Source organism: Cydia fagiglandana, chromosome Z (assembly GCF_963556715.1).
Source record: "Cydia fagiglandana chromosome Z, ilCydFagi1.1, whole genome shotgun sequence".
Taxonomy (NCBI): Eukaryota; Metazoa; Arthropoda; class Insecta; order Lepidoptera; family Tortricidae; genus Cydia; species Cydia fagiglandana.
The window spans coordinates 38,309,437-38,327,153 of NC_085959.1; the positions used below are offsets into that span (position 1 = coordinate 38,309,437).

Below are 17,717 nucleotides of genomic sequence, written 5' to 3' on the forward strand. Positions count from 1 at the left end.
GCAGATCTGACTCCACGTCATAAATATCTACCGATCTCTAATAGCTTAGCAAAAAGAGATATGACTCTAAAATCTCTAAGTGTATTTACATCTATTAGGGCCAGTTGCACTAACCACATTTGACAGACTGATCAACGTCAGCCGGCGCGCCCCACTGCTTTACTATGAAACTTTCCATACATAAAAATTTAGCGAACTCTTTAATGATACGAACCGTTTGGTGCAACCGACCCTTAAGGGGTCCACTGATTATCAGTCCGCCGGACGGTATCGGCCTGTCAGTTGTTCGGAACTGTCAAAATTTTGTTCTAACTGACAGGCCGATACCGTCCGGCGGAGGACTGTTAATGAGTGCCGGCCCTTAGTCTGTGACAAATACTTTTATAAGTGAAGTGTAGGTAGAGATGTATATCTATTTCGAAAAGTATTCTAAGGAGGCATTGCAGATTGCAGATACTTTTAGCGTTTTGGTTCACCTTCTACTATGGATGCTGACTGTACTTAGAGCTAGCTAATTATAATAGTTATAATAGAACAGTTTGACTTGCTTTCTGAAACCAAATGGCTCAATAAGGTTCAATCTGTCTAATGTTTGGAGTATGTATGTGCTTCTGTATATCCCGATACAAGGGCTACACGCTATTAGCGAATCAGCCATACATTTAGCAGACATCCATTATAGTTATTCAAGTGAAATTAACCAATGCTCTCAAGAAATCAGCCTTCAAAACAATCGGTATGTTATATCGATAACGCTGCCCAACTAAGTGTATCCAACTAACGTATGTTTATATAAAAATCTGTTTCAATTTATACCTTATTTAAATACAATAAAGTATACATTAGTACGAATTTCGAAATGCGCTTATTTGAATAACTTAAGAGGAGAGCTCGTTTCAGCTGAATAAACGATCGGATGTTTTTCAATACCGAGCATTGGAATGTTCATGTAACGTATTGAATTGAAATTAACAATCGCCGCGCGTAAGATGCAAGTGAAACAAGTGTATTTAAGCCTTTACTCGCTCGAATGCTCGAGATAACGTGCGTATAATAACATTGGTAATGAGATTTCCGTTTCGCCGTGCCGCTGTCATCCCCGGTCGCAGTCACCACAGAGCAGTCACTCTCGTGCAAGCCCCGCTCCGGTCAAGTCGCTAGACAGTAGACACTCGCCCGCGAACTCGCACGACTACTTGACAAACTCGAATCGCTGCGACCGCGGAATTTTTCAATTAGGAATATTTCAATTAGAGTTTTTCAATTTCGCAAACGGTGCGGCCTGACCGCATTAAACTTAGAAAGTGGAAATGAAGACGGATTACGCTATGGATGAGATGCAGAAGAGTAAGGGTATTTTCCAATTATTTTTTGATTTTCTACTTCAACGAAAAACTGCTGTTTTTCATTTAAATGGACAAAGTTAATTTTCATGTGCGTAGATGACGAAAGAACGGGAAAGGGGAACGTATTTTTGAAAATATATAATGTACCGGCTTCGGTTACTCCATAATATTTCTTTACAGAACTTTAAATACTAATGTAAAATAAATTATTTCCACTACATTATTGACATTATTTAATGCTATATTCTTAAATATTATTTACCTCCTAATCTCATTGATTTAAGTAAAACAAAAGCACTATAGTTTATAGTTTTTGAACTTTAAGTACCTACCCTACCTATAAATTGATTAGGAACCTATAATAAAATAAATCATACCTACCTATTACTTGTATTCTATATGATCTCTTAGGTCGCATTTTTGTCATGCATAATAATACCCATAGATTATTGATTGTATACGGCGTAAGCCCGCGTATCGAATGGATTAAAAATAACTTACGCTACTCTCGATAAGTCAAATGAATGTGTACCATATTGCATAGACATTTTTATATGTATACTAGTATACCTATACCTACAGTGAGTCAGTACGACTATATAGCCAGTACCCGAAAACCCAATGCTTAGAGGCCATCAGAGGCGAGGAGAAGCTTAAAGTGTGTCTAAAGTCTAAATACAGTATCCACTACATAATAGTATTTAGACAGACTTTAAGCTTCTTCTCGCCTCTTGCCTGTAAGCATTGTGCTAAGCACCTTCCGGCTCACTGTAGGTAGAACAACCTATTGAAAAATCTGTAATTCCCGGCACGACCGAAGAATCCCACTAGCTAGCTCGTTAAGATCATGCCACTATTATTTTCATTTTTTAACCTATATACATACACACTTTGAAACTTTTAGATTTATAAGGCCCACTTGCACCATACCACTAACCCGGGGTTAACCGATTAAACCTGGAGTTACCATGGTTACCCATACAATTTGACACTAGATTAACGGTTTAATCGCTTAACCTCGGGTTTGTAGGATGGTGCAAGTGGGCCTTAGTCTTAGAATTTTGTTTGTTGTTAATATTAATGTTTCGAAATTCAATATTTGCCTGTTTTTTAATTCCAATACTATCCCCACCACTTGGTTCTTACTTTCATAAACTCTTATGTACTTTTATAAATGTGAATGGGTTCAAAATTTGCGCCCATGTTTTTAGTACCATAGACAAAACTGCAAGTTAATAATAAAAACGAAAAAATGCACCTTCTCAGGTGCAAGTACATACCTCACTTCATAGGATCAGGCTTTTCGTTGTCTAGGTCTATTTTATATTTAGACTAGCGACCCGCCCCGGCTTCGCACGGGTTACACATAGTCTTAACAAATTATGCACTTAAACCTTCCTCAAGAATCACTCTATTCATAGGTGAAAACCGCATGAAAATCCATTCAGTAGCTTTTGAGTTTATCGCGAACACACAAACCACAATACAGACAGATGCGACGGGGGACTTCATTTTATAAGGTGCTAGTGATAGATAACAGTAGGCTAACAGTAATCTCTTTCCCAGGGACCAGCTCGATCCTCGGCCTGTCGGACGTGACCGACAACAAGCTGATCTGGAGACAGCTGCTGGCCGAGCTGGTGGGCACCTTCCTGCTCACCTCCATCGGCGTGGCGTCCTGCATCGCCATCGGCGACACAGCTGGCAACATCACCAGCATCGCCCTGGCCTTCGGTCTGCTAGTCGGCACTATTGTCCAGGTAAGTTCTACATTTAGGATGTACCATTCTATGAGTTATTCCATCTTCTTCCTCGCGTTGTCCCGGCATTTTGCCACGGCTCATGGGAGCCCGGGGTCCGCTTGACAAGAATTATCTCATATACAAGTCTTTTAAACGCCGTTGATTTTTTGCTGAGAATTTTTCACATGCATTGTGATAAAAACTCTACAAAATTTACAGAAAATTCTTGTTTGTGCGAGACAATGGTAAACAATTTAGTGGAATGCTCCCATACATAGCTGATACAGTGACTGACCGTGTGTTACCCTTACTATGACGAGATAAGGTCTACCAATGACATAATTGTTATTTATTGTTGTTGTTAGGATGATATTTTTTTGTGTTTGGATATTTTTAAGAACCAGTGTTTTTGCGACGTATGTAAATGCGTTATAATATGACTAAATCGAAAAATAAAGATCGTACGTTTGTGTTTGTTTTGCCTACACAGTCAGAGGGGCTACCGCGAAAACCGATATTCGCAAATTGCGGGGATCTTTCTCTTTCACTCCAATGAAGGCGTAATAAGAGTGATAAAGAAAAATGCCCGCAATTTGCGAACTTCGATTTTCGCGGTTATAGCCCAGATTCTGGTTTTTTTTAAAGGTAGTTTGTGCTCCATTTATACGACATGACGGAGGTTTGTTCGAACATCTGCTACTTCCTCGCGTTATGGTATTTTGCCACGGCTCATGGGGGCCTGGGGTCCGTTTGACAACTAATCCCAAGAACTGACGTAGGCATTAGATTTGAACGAACATAGGAAATATTAAGTTAACGCTAATATTATATTTTCACTACAAAACACAAAACCAAACCAGCTTTTACAGGTACCATTTGTTTATGTTGAATAAGTTAAAAATACCAACACGTAACATCTTTAATGTACTTCCTTCCGCGTAATCAGATAGTGGACGTCGTTTATCGCGACCAGTTTGGTTCAGGTTGAACTGGAACTATTAGCCTAATGTGAACCACAATAGGGCCATAATTGAAGTAAGTAGTTAGTTTCCTCCGCTTTCTAAGGCTTGGAAAGTTCATAGTCTTCATGTGATTTGAAAGTTAGGGTGAGCTCGGGAGGCTTGAATTGTAGGGACGGTTTCTGAACTATTTATCAAAAGTTAATTGACTGCTAATACAACAACTAATTATCGTTCACTTTATTTTAAAAATTCATGGAATAATTAAAGTTTTAGTACAAGTTCCAAAAAGTCCTACTTTACGGCATTTGTTACTTTTTACCTTTTTTTTATAAAGTCATTGTGACGATCGCGATGAAGTGCGCCACGGGCACCTAATTGTTTTTTAATATTTTTATTAAATGCATAGTTATTAATAAAATGTGTTTTCGTGTCTTGTATCATGTTAATATGGTTTTTATATGAATTTAATTACATAGATAATTCTGATTAATGACCATTAGTCCTGCGTTAAGCTCGTTAGTGTCTGATCGTATTGCGTTTTACGTTTTTATTTCAAAACTGGCGCCGTTTCATATCAAACTGATAAGAAAATGTATTAACAAAAAATAAAGCGGTGAGTTATATATAGATTTATTTAATTTAAATATATTTTATATTTATATATGTATGTATATTATGTTATGCCCGCCATGCGAAATATTTAAATCATATAGATAAGTAGTTACCTAATTTTGCAAGGAACAATAGAATTATTATGACGATTATTGTTCACAAGTGTTTTTCTATCCCAAGTGCTCGTCTTGTCCTACATGACCTTACAGTTTGTTACTTTAGTGGGTTAGAGATTTTAATAGGACCCTGAAAAATAAGTCATTAAGTGCATGTCGTCATCCTATATATTTATTTCATACAGGATATTTAAACAGCATGTTCTTTTCAACCAAAAGTGCTCACATAAAAGCAGTGTTAGAGGTGTTCAATTTCTGTAAATGTTATGTGAACTTTTTATTGACACTACAGCTAGGCAAAAAAGAGTAGAAATTAAAAAGTGGCAACACTTAGTCCCTTTCAAATCAATATGTATAAGAGAACGGGACGACGCTACAGTGCTGCCACTTTTTAATTTCTACTCTTTTTTGCCAGACTGTAATTGAGTTTTCAGAGGCGCAAGTGCTGTGAAGATAGGCCTTTATTATTATCACGTCAAATTTGGGACATAAAGTTTACAAAACATCTTACATGAAACGTAACCGTGCGTTATCTATCTCAATCGCCAGGAGCCAGTGTAATCTTTCTGCATACAGAGATACAGTCGCCGGACAAACAGACTGACATCTCACTTACACAGTAGGTAAATATGACAAAGACTCTTACTACATTTTTAAGATTCGAATAAATATTTTGATCCGCCTATTGCACTTTTCGAAATATTGATAAGAATTGTGGTTACTTCATACAGGAAGCCGTTATTCACGGGTCTGATCAATCTACGTTTTGAATAGCGCACAGATATTCAAATAGGTTGAATACTGTTAATTAACGAGGGAAGCATTTGATTAATCCATAAAAGCATCAAACTAACTCACTAATGAACTTTCTCCTCGGACACTTCGTCGGCTTTACGAGGATTAATGATGTAAACCTTACACATAATATTTTGTTATTAGGCGCTCTCGCGTTAGAAACTCGGGAAAATTACATCTGATTACTTTTTACTATAATGAATTTAAGGACGGGACGTATTTAGAAAGGCATAACATAGCGTAATCTGAGGTATCCAAACAAACTACAGTCCAATCCGCTTGGGTAGAGTGACCGTTGTCATTTCAACACAAATTACATATTTTATTAGAGCTTCGTACAAAACTGTTCGCTGAGTCAGCTGAGTTCTTATGGGATCCCTTCGATCTTGCAAATCGATTAAATGCATTTTTGTAAGGTTATAAATTTTATGGAGTTGATAACTATAGTCGCACCAATAAAACTCTGCAGCGGATTTGATAGCCCACGCAGTGGAAGTGTTATTTATACGTCATAATTTCATAGAAGTTTGACGTTTAAAATGACACTTGCACTGCGTGGGCTATCAAAATCGCTGCAGACTTTTTACGGTCTAACTCTATCACCATACTCAAGCTATATTTTAAATACTATTCATACAATTACGCTACGTTAAGTAATTGTTTTATTAGAGAGCCGAACAAAATTATACCTACTACTGAGTAAGTACTTATTATTCTTATTAATAATGATTTTGGTGGTTACGTATGCTATTTCCAAATAAAGCACTAAACTTTTTGTTTCGTTTGAATCATTAAATAGAGACCGATAGAGCAGATATTTATGGAAAGTGTTCACCAGAAACCTGATCAAGTAGGTATTATAAATTATAATATTTAATAATATACTGGGTGACGTTTTTAAGTGATACAAGAATTACTCGATTGTTTACTATAGAAGCAACTCTTTAATAACAAAAAACCTGTCTTCCATATATACTTGAACTGAGTTTTAGTATGGAACCACCAACATTTGTTTTTGCTATTGTAGCGTTGCTCTCAATACGAAACTTGGTCATAAATGCGTCGCGTTTAGAGTTAGACCAAGAAAAGTCTGCAGCGCTTTTGATAGCCCACGCAGTGCAAGTGTCATTTTAAACGTCTAACTTCTGTGAAATTATGACGTATAAATAACACTAGCCCTGCGTGGGCTATCAAAATCGCTGCAAACTTTTCTTGGTCTAACTCTATAAATCTTGTTATCACGTAAAAAATTACACCCCGTATAACACGTGCTAAGCCAAAAAAAGCTTTTAAATATCACTGCTTTTTTGCTATGATCTAAGATGATCCCAAGGATTATGCTAATTAATGACTGCAGTGACCAAAAATCATCATAACATCAAACCAAAATACTCTGTACTAAAAAACCAACAATGGATTTTTAAATATTTTTTGCCGGCCGGCCGGCTGGATGGTTACGTTGTCAAATCAATGTCAATCTTTGATGTAACTATTTGGACCGTGGGAACCCATTATTCTGCATGCTGTTTATTGTCATTATTATAGTACACTTAAACGATATGTAGGTACAGTCGGCATCAGTAGTAGCGGAGGACAGTGACGCGCCAAAATGATATGCTCATCAAATCATTTTCCACATAGAGATCTAATAATTCGTTTTTCGTATTAGAAATAAAATTTAGAGTATTTATATAACACGGGTAAAAGGCACCCATCACCCATTCTGACTTCTGACTCGAACTATTGGCGATCTTACGCCATTCGAGTGCCAAAATACCTCGTCATAAATAAGTGCCTTACATCCCTTGTTAATTGGATTATTAATTGAATTCACGTGAACTATTTAGTCAGCCGTGTTGTGTAGGCGGTTACTTCCATTCAGATTTGAGCCTTAGGTCGTTAGGGGACCGGTGTCAAGGCCAACATTCGGGTATTTTGCACAGCGACCTCACGACCGCCTAATGGGCGCATCGTGTCATGCAAAAACCTTTAATTGTATCATGTCTATGTTGGTTTATGATTATATTTAGAATGTAGAGCAGCGATACTCAACCTTCCGCCCGCGGTACGCATTAGCCCCCCGCCGTCGCAGCCTGGCTGTTTAGGTATCCCGCCAGGTGGCACTGGTATCTTTGCCATCCGATCGCCTTTAAGGAAATTTATATCTTTCGGCCCAGGGCTACATCTATAGCAAAACCGTCTAAAAAAGATTGAATATGGCTGATTTAGACAGACCCCACACTATAATAGCGATTGTATATACAGTTACTAGCAAGAGTATTGTATTAATTATAAATAAAATAATAATATTTAGACAAACATGCATAAGGCATGTGATGTCCTTCACAATAAACAAAAGGTGTCAAGTTCATAACAAATACTCATCCCACGCCTTATTTATTATAAAAAGCGCAGTGATAAGTGGATATATGTATGTATTTAACCTAGATTGGTTAAAACAATATTTTTATTTGAACTAACCATAGATTAGCGAAGTAGTCACGATGCGTTGCGCAAAATGATCCAAACATAGATCATGAGAGATCGCTACAGCCTGTTGACATGATTTGTAAGGACCTGTCGATGTACAGGTCTATTTTACGAGCACATAATATATTTGTGTGTGTTCGTAGAAACGAAAATTTAATTTGATAATGTTGCCTGTTCTAACATCGGGGTTAAAAAGGTGAAATCCTTCCCGTGACAATATAACGATTAGAGCACATTTTACTGAGGCTTTTAAGGAATAGATAGAAGATCCCTGCCTTTACGGGTTCAGCAAGAAAATTAAGGTTTTAAGGTACATTTGTTTTATACTTATAATGTTCACAGGAAAGACCGCTAACTATTTGTTTTAGAGTCTTCAATTTTTAAAGGTACATTAACTGCAAAACAGAAAAAAACTACAAAAAATAAACGTAAAATAATTGGGAGGGATACTAATTGAACTAAAATGTTTGTTAGGGGAAAGAGCGTAGATGCATTTTATCGACACGGACACCGGTGTTGCATACAAACATTTAGAATGAAAGTCTTTCGCCAACGTTGTCAGAATACAGAATGAAATCGAGATCGGTGTACAAATGTGTATGTACATAGACAGGTACGTGTATTATAATGCATCTAATAGTCCTCTGTTAAGAGTGTAACTGTTATGCACCATAAAGAAATGATAATCTTTATTTTTAACTGACTTCAAAAAAAGGAGGAGGTTATGAATTCGACTGTATTTTTGTAAGGCAACTATCGGCCCATAGATAAATACGTTAAAACTAGCATACATCTTATTATAAAATATCTTTAAACTAAAAACACAATTATGGCTGCGATGCAGTTCGCAACCCCGCAGTGCCGGGAGTCGGCCGCGGAACTATTAGGGAGTCGTTTTTTCATATTTAATTGAATGTATCTTATGCCAATTTTATAAGCATCATCTAATTCAAAATGTTATGTATGTTTTTAATTAAAAGTAGCATTAAATCTCAATTCAAATATCTACAAATATAATAGAGAATTTATTCAAGACATAATTTTCATTGACTTTCAATCAGCTGTCTAAACTCAATCGCGACGCGACCGTGACCGCGCTCAACATCTACGAGTACCTAAGACCATGCAAATCGATCATAATTGTACATAATACCATCCCAGTGCTGTATACACTTGTATTGTCGTTTGTTTAATGTTGGCAATAAAAGTTTTGTGTATGCACACGTGTGTATTACATATTATAAGGTCATGGGAATATTATTGTGAAATTTCAATAGGTACACTTGATTATAAATTCAGATTTAGCATTTAATGTTCATGATTGAAAGCTTTTATAGTAGGTACTTATCTAACTTGGCTTGAAGCGGCTACGATTTTATTTCTGTCATATCAAGACATGACACTAATTAAAGTTCATTAAAATGGTATAAGATTTTTGTTTTACTTTTTTCTTCCATAAATAAACATATTATTTTGCCATAGAACTACGGCATTCAAATGATAGTCACACAGGTTCATTTTGGACTATAGCTGGGACGTTTTGGCCCATAGTTGGGAGCTTTCGGACCGTAGTTGGGTGTTTTTATGTTTCTGTAACTCTTCCCATAGCGTTCACTCCAGTCGCATTACATCCATATTACTCGCCATTCTCCCACCATGTATTATTTATCACATTATTAAGCCACAAGTAGGTATACGATGTATGTAAAGAAATATCGTGCAGATAACAAGCATCACGTTAGACCGCCTACAAATAGCTAAACTATACCGTATTTACCTGCTACCGTCACAAGACAGAAATTACTTAGTATTAGGACTTACATAAGTGCTAGATTGATTTTCTGCAATATGTTATTGTACTGTAATGAGGAAGATGATTCGTCATTGTCTAACGGTGACAAGGAAAAGTATTACCGTAAAACTATCCAACCACAGTCCAGTTCCAGTACCAATACTGGCCCACAAGTTACGTAATTTATTATCAATACCAAATTTACTTTTGGTCTCACTTGATAAGTATGTTGTCTCAAAACTGTGACAATCAAATCAAATCAAATTCGCACTTCTCGAACGATATTAGTCTAATATTATTATTGTGTTGTTATGGCAACGGTATAGGTTCGTTTGACAGTTCGTGGACTAATAATATTATTCTAATACCTGGGCCCATTTCTCGAACGATATTAGACTAATATTATTAGTCCACTAACTGTCAAATCGTATGGGTTGCCATGGCAACACACTAATAATATTAGACTAATAGCGTTTGAGAAATGGGCCCCCTATTAGACTAATATTATTAGTGTTCGGACTGTCAAACCATATGGGTTGCCAATGTTGCCATGACAATACACCAATAATATTAATCTAATAGCGTTCGAGAAATGGGGCCCGGACGAAGATATTTGAATTAGTTTAGACTGTACTTGGGAGCTTTTAGACTATTGGTGTGTGGTTTTACGATAAGACATTTTTTTACGTAAATCCCTAAAATCGTGTAGTATAGAGTCCGTCTAAGTTAACTTTGCACAGACTGCATCGACTACTTAATTTTATAGGAACATCTTATTTTAATGGGAACTTGGCTTTCATGGTGCATCTCCAAACTCCGTAACTTCGTCGTAACACTTTTCGTACATATTTTTTTAGTATTTTTGATTTGAATTTTTATACCTATAAGGTTCAGATAAACTCATTGAATCACACCGGGATTCTGACCTTTAATATTGAAGGCGCACCTTTCCGGCTAAGCGTGAATTTTAATGTAGTCCAGTTATCTATGTAGTTTTATTACTAAGTATATCGATTTATGGACCGAATTTGACCTCAGAGCTAATAGCAACATTCAAATGCGATAATCGCTAACCTCACCATGTTATCTGTCTATCTGTCTGTTCGCATATCACCAATCACGCTCCAGTTCATAATTCGAATGTTATCGGTTCGTGGCGGATCTTAATTTGTCAAATGTCCCATTGGTCCGATTAGTTCGATTTAGGTGATAGCGAATCGATCGAAAAAATCGATGTGAGAAAGTCTATTCGGTGACCGCGATTCGTTAATTTAATGATCAATCGATTTAGGATCTCAAGTAGCTCTACACATACAGAGTCGGAATAGAAAATTTATTTACTCAATTTTCCGGTAGATGTCTATGTTACAAGCGTAGACGTCCTACATCGCGCTAGCTTTTGTTTCCATAACTCTTTACGTTTACTCTTATATGTACTCGTGCTAGAAATATTATTATTCTTTGAATGCGAAGTACTTACTTTTGATTTAATAAAATAGTTATATTCTTAGTTACTTAGGGAGCTTTTGGATTATTTATTTGGGGTGGGTGGTTTTACGATAGCTAACAAAATGTTGTCTGAACAAACTCACAAACATTGCAAGTAAATAAAAGCTTGTAAACATGCAGTCATAGTATAATTGTTAACATGTGTCGAATGCAATGAAAGTGTATCAACCTAAAGTACACTGCATGACCTTTCGCCGTCACCCCGTCCGACCGGTTGTCTCAATAGACGTGTCGAAACAGATCTGTCAACTATTAGCATCACAATGAACAATGACTCAATGTCAACTTTTGGTTTCGTGTAGGTTAGCGTGAACGAGCGTGCCCTCCCTCAGATGTATCGGAGTGAAAAGGTGCTCGTAGATATCTGAACGCGTCTTAAGTTAGAGCGTTTTAGTAGTACCACTGAAATAAAATTTGAGATAAAAATTTACAATTGTATGTGGAAAAGAAAGAACATAATGATAAATTGTTAATGCTCATTTGATCGTATTACTCGGAAGGTATTGTTCAGGAAAAATACTTGGAAAACGGCTTTTCCTAAGGCATATGCGTATTTTTTACCTTCATATGAGGACAAGGTCCTTGCATACGATATTGAGAATATTAATCTTTCTATAATAACTTGAAACACCCTTATTTGTGACCCTTAGATAGTTTTACAAATAAATTGTGAATATACCTAACTTATATGTATATCGCTAGTACATTTCATAAAGAGGCCTACAAATACAAATAGCAACAATCCTAACTGTAGGTAGGTACATCGTAGGACCATTACAAAAGGCATAAAATCCACCGATGTACAGTCACCTGCAATAATTATGTTACTCTTAGAAGGCCGCAAAAATATGTGACACGCTTTTATGGCTCTACAAATAAGATCGTGTCAGATATTTTTGCGGTCTACGTTGCATACATATTATTTATTTATTTATTTATTTATTTATTTATTTATTTATTTATTTATTTATTTATTTATGTTATGGAGATCCAACAGCTATCTATACAGAGTATGCCACATAAGAGATGGAAAGCCAATTACAGGATCACACATGTAGCTACAGATTGTACATTCAAATTTACTTGAATGAAAAGTGTCGACGCTCGGACACAGCAACACACAACATAAGAGTTTTTTCTTTTTTTTTTTACAGTAAATATTAAGTACAATCCAAAAATGACAATATTAAAAAAAAAAAACACCTACAATCAGAAATACAATAGAAAAGTAGCAAACAAATACTTATTACACATGCTCAATCAAAACATTTTAGCGTCAAATAATGTTTAACCAACGGTATCTTACAATTAAATATATCTATATCTAATTGGTTTGCCAGATTGTTTAAAGCTCTACTCGCACGCGACAAGAAACTATTTTGTCTGTATTTAGACGATGAAAATTTAACGGAAATAGGAGGATAATACCTTTTACAACGAGTGGGAGTATTAAAAGAGATATTGGAAAGTAACTCAGGACTATCCACCAAACCAGTAGTGATACTAAGTAAATAAGTTATGTCAGCTATTTCCCGCCGTTTTTGAAGTGGAACTAAGTGATGTCTTTTACAAATAGATAGATAGTTAGATGAGCTATAAGGAGATTTAGTTTTGAAACACAGAAATTTAATGAATTTACGTTGAATACGTTCTATTCTTTCAGTATATGTAGAATAGCAGGGGTTCCATATTTGAGATGCGTACTCCAGCTTGCTTCTGACTAATGAGCAGTATAGCACTTTCAATGTTTTTGCTTGCTTAAAGTGAGTGGAATTACGCATTATGAAGCCTAATGACCTATATGCACTGCTTACTATACTATCAATATGCTTATCAAATAGCAGTTTGGAGTCTTGGATTTATTTACATAAGGAGATCCAACAGCTAACTAAATGACAATGGAATCTTAAATAGATATATAGAGCCAATTACAGGAACTCGCAAATAGATATGTAGTAAAAACATATACTTAAGTAAAAAAAAATATTGGGGATGACTGTACAGTAACAGAGTGGGCGATGGTACAACCTGCATATAAGCACGCAAAATGTTACTTTAAGTTAAAGCCAAGTCAACAACAGTTAGAAGCACACTTTCGTAAACAAAAACTTTAAACGCAACCCACACACACTTCGACCAACATAACTTTACCATTTTGAAAATAATTGCCACGCTATATTGAACCTTATATCATTGACGTTCGTCTGTTGTAAGTTAGTCGTACAGTTTTTCAAACGCAAATGATTTGAGTGGTGCATTTATGAGGTTTGCTATTTGCAAATGTTACTTTAGTTGTGTTTATCAAACCTTCGAACTAAGGAGGATCAGTAAATAAAGTGGGTACCTATATACTTCAATAATAATCGGGTGTTAACCCCTTTTTAGCTTATAGGTAGGTATTTTATAAATAAAAATACATAAATCTACGGGTAGGGCCTCGCCGGGATATTGGTGTGTTCATCCGATTGTTGACCAATATTTTGAAGTTGTAACTCAAATACTCATGTGTGCTTACAATATATGGACAACATCCGAACCACATCCAATTTTGGGCATAGGTAAATATATAGGTAGGTAGGTATTTGTTTCACTAATTCCTTAGCAAATTCATTAGGTAGTACATGTATTAGGTATACAATAGGTGTGCAAATAGCAGACAGTCTCCAAAAAGACTAGGAAATTTCAGAATATTTCACAGGAAACAACCAAAACATTCATTATGGAAATGGAAAATCGAATCTCATACTAAAATAAGTATCAGCAGTGTCTAAATTTTTCCTGACAAAATTTCGTTGCACAACAGTACCTTAATAGGTATATGTGTTGACCTAAATGATTGACTAATTATTAAAACAGCCTAGTACATATCAGAAACATGGAATTACAAGGTTACATACCTATTTGAACGTACTTAATAGCTACATTTAATTCTAGATGCGGGCAATTGTGAAAACTAATGACTTATTAAATGGGATTTGAACGATCGATTTAAAATTAGCTTACCTAATACGCCCATTCGCAAATCACATGTGTCGACATTTATGACTATTCGCATATTGATTGTGCTTAATCATAATCACTGTTATTTCTTTTGCTACGGTAAAACTAGTGCCTACCTCTACCTACGCCATGTCTTGGGATTAGTTACCTTACCAAACATCATTGCAACATGCACATCTTTTTTTGGAATCTATACCTATACAATCTATATCATCTATACTTACTCGTACTTACAGATTTGACCAGTTTATCAACCATTTTTGGATCGGACGTTACCTTCTGACAATATCTTTCCAGTTTTCAATCCTGCAAAAGTAGGAGTCTGCCTGCTAGAATGAAAGTTAATAAGTTGCCTTCCGCTATTGCAGAACTGGTAGCCGGAAGTAGGTACTAGGTTTTAGTTAAAGACTTTAGCGGGAAAGTTCTTCGCATCAACTTGACCTTACTTCGCCGATAGAAATTAAAACTTAATGAACACACACAAACAAACAAATAGATAACACTACTATACAAATAAACAAAATACACTAAGATAAATAGAATACACTAAGAGCTAAATAGTTAAAGATATATAAATATTCCTAATGTTATAGTACCCTGGTAAAGACCCATTTATAGTTTAAATATGTGTAAACTGCTGGGTAAACCTTCTAGGGACTTCCAATCCTTCCAATTGAAAGCAATTTTTGGTTAGTTCCTATACATCCTAATATTAAACATTGTATGTTTTTGATATTCACGGACCGATTTTGGATTGCAGCCACGCTATTTGGACTGTTGGAAGGCTCGTCAGTGGCCACCTTTACAGCGCATTACAGTCTCATCCTTTAGCTGCCCAAAGGCCTATAAAAAGGTCTTCCATTTGAATATTTTGTATCAAAAATCAAAATTGAATTTATCTTGACAAGTTTGATTCGTTGGCGGCTAGATATTATATTTGATGTAATATACCTATAAATATAAGATCTGTTAAGACTCCGCGAAGAATTTTTTATAGGGAAAAACCAATCTCAATTTTCATGTCGTTCGTTGTTTTTCATATATGTCGTTGATTTTACCGTTGGTACTATGGATTATCTCTACCAAATATGTTTTTATATCCTTACATACATACCTAAGTCTATCACTAATCATGCACCGTACTTACTGCGACATTAAGTCCCCATCAATTTGTATTGCCACATATATTTAAAGATACTTAGCGAAGGCTTAGTCGTGAACTGAGATTAGTTTTGCTATTTGCGATTCGCGATAGAATAACTCAAGCGACGTGGTTTCGCTCTGAGGTCCGTCGTTTTGCACAAGACAGTCGCGAATTCGACCACGTTCAAGGCAAGACATCATTCATGATTATCGTAGTTTCCGGAGAGTCACCGTTTTTTAGTCCAAGTATGTACTGTCGAGTGCAAAAACTGTAGTTAAAAAGGCCGTTGAACTGAGCTTGTCTGAATATCACTTTCTTGGAGCGTGCGCTTTCGCGTCATAAAATTATACGTCAGTAGCTGCACGTATTAGCGCAACTTTCATAAGTGTGTGTGTAGGTATTCTGTTCAGTCAGCAATTTCTGCATAGATTGCAATGAATTTGTAAGCTGTCCTATACTCATCTACTCGGGTGCAGTTATGTCAGTTCTGAACACACATATACTAACATAGTTACAACTTACATGTAGAATTCTTAAAGATACGCAACCGATTGCGTTTAAGGGAGCCAAGGAATCCTTTGCAACTAAATCCCAAGAATTTCCGCAGATATTAAGTGGCAGTCATCTGCCCTTCCAACCCAAATATAATTTTTTAGAGGCGGACCAAGCTAATTCAGAAATACGACTTTTATAATGACACACTTTGTTCTGTCCAAAGTTAGCGTAGACGGTCTCTAACACTTTTGCTTTCGACTGTACCTCGTTAAGAACGTTACAATTGGCATCTGAATAGCAAGATTAATTGTCTACTTCTGATGTTTACGTACTCAGATGATATTACGTGCGCTTTTTGTGTGGGAAACTTCTGTCCGTCTCGGGCGATTCAAATCCGGATAATACCAGTTCTCGCGGACTAAAACTACACGAGATTATAGGGTTCCGGAATTGGGAAGTGGTTTATTTTCGGACCGATCAGACTGCGTGCTGATAATTTGCCGTAAGAGTTAAAACCGTGAGAGTGTTGCACGGAATCAGCTACAAGACGAGCATACTTAATATCCCTACTACTAAACTAAAATCTATTATTGCGAAAGTAACTCTGTCTGTCTGTTATCTCTTCACGCTTATAAACCGTTGAACCGATTAAGATGAAATTTGGTAGATATGGAGATAGTTTTAGGCCCGGGGAAGGACGTAAATAGGATAGTTTTTATTCCAGGCAGACAAGGTTGCAGACGCTTCATAATACACATCCCCTCCATCCATCCATCATAGCCTGTGGACCTGTGGAGTATAAAATAGTAAATACGTGGTTCCAAAAACATAGACCAGAGAAAATGTGGATTTCGTATTCAGCTCGTTACCTTTGTCCTCCGGTTTCTAGATCTGGCGATAAGTGTGAGTCCTGCATGTAAATATACATGTTTTCTCGCTTTATGTCGCGGCTAGATTTAAAGACAGGCAGAAAAACAAAAATGGTCTCCTCTGTACAGTCAGCATGAGTAGTAGTGGGTGAAACGACTCACCAAATATCTGCACCAAGGAATACTTTTCCAAAAAAAAAAATCTAAGTATACAGTTTGCGTTCAAAAGTGTAATCTAATTATTCAACATATAGGAAACATATATTTGTTTAGATATGGTACATACTTTTGGCGCATAGTCAGATACACTACTTTGGACGCTGGCTGGACCTAAAAATTGAGAATATAGGAAGCCTAATGATAATGTAACTTACATCACCCAGAACTCAATACCTAGTCTAAGCTGTCATAATCGTAAAGCAGTTACCTATTTGCATTGATCACCAATATTACTTACTTTCGGGGACAGAAAGTAAAATAAGAACACATATAGATGCATAACTATTTGACCAAAATCTTCAATGAACAAAACTATAATTATACTTGTGTTGTGCAAAATGTGTACGTACACACTACTACTATAATCAAATTACCGTAATTACGTACTGTATTCGCCCGTGTGTGAGTTGGCCTGCAGCCAGATTTTTTGTCCTTATCCAATTTATCTTGACAGCGTTTAATTCGAGAGACCGTTAGACTTTGAATGGAAATGCAAAAACGTAGGTGATTGGTACAGTCGTCACCAATATTAACGCATCAGAATACGAGTCAAAAATTATATATACATATACTATTATTTATATCATTAAATAACCATACAAATTAATTGAGAACCTCCTCCTTTT

At 36.2% G+C, this 17,717-nt stretch overlaps 1 protein-coding gene across 4 annotated transcripts in view; it reads left to right on the forward strand.

The window, feature by feature from the left end:
* LOC134678416 (aquaporin AQPAe.a) overlaps nt 1-17,717 on the forward strand; it is a 91,188-nt gene that overhangs the window by 36,144 nt on the left and 37,327 nt on the right. For 2 of the 4 annotated variants that reach the window (XM_063536988.1, XM_063536991.1), the window contains one exon: nt 2,913-3,106. In XM_063536988.1, coding sequence (XP_063393058.1) covers nt 2,913-3,106 — 194 coding nt within the window. Of the gene's footprint in view, nt 1-1,129; nt 1,354-2,912; nt 3,107-17,717 lie in introns of those variants that run through there. The other 2 variants (XM_063536989.1, XM_063536990.1) reach the window with 2 other exon arrangements.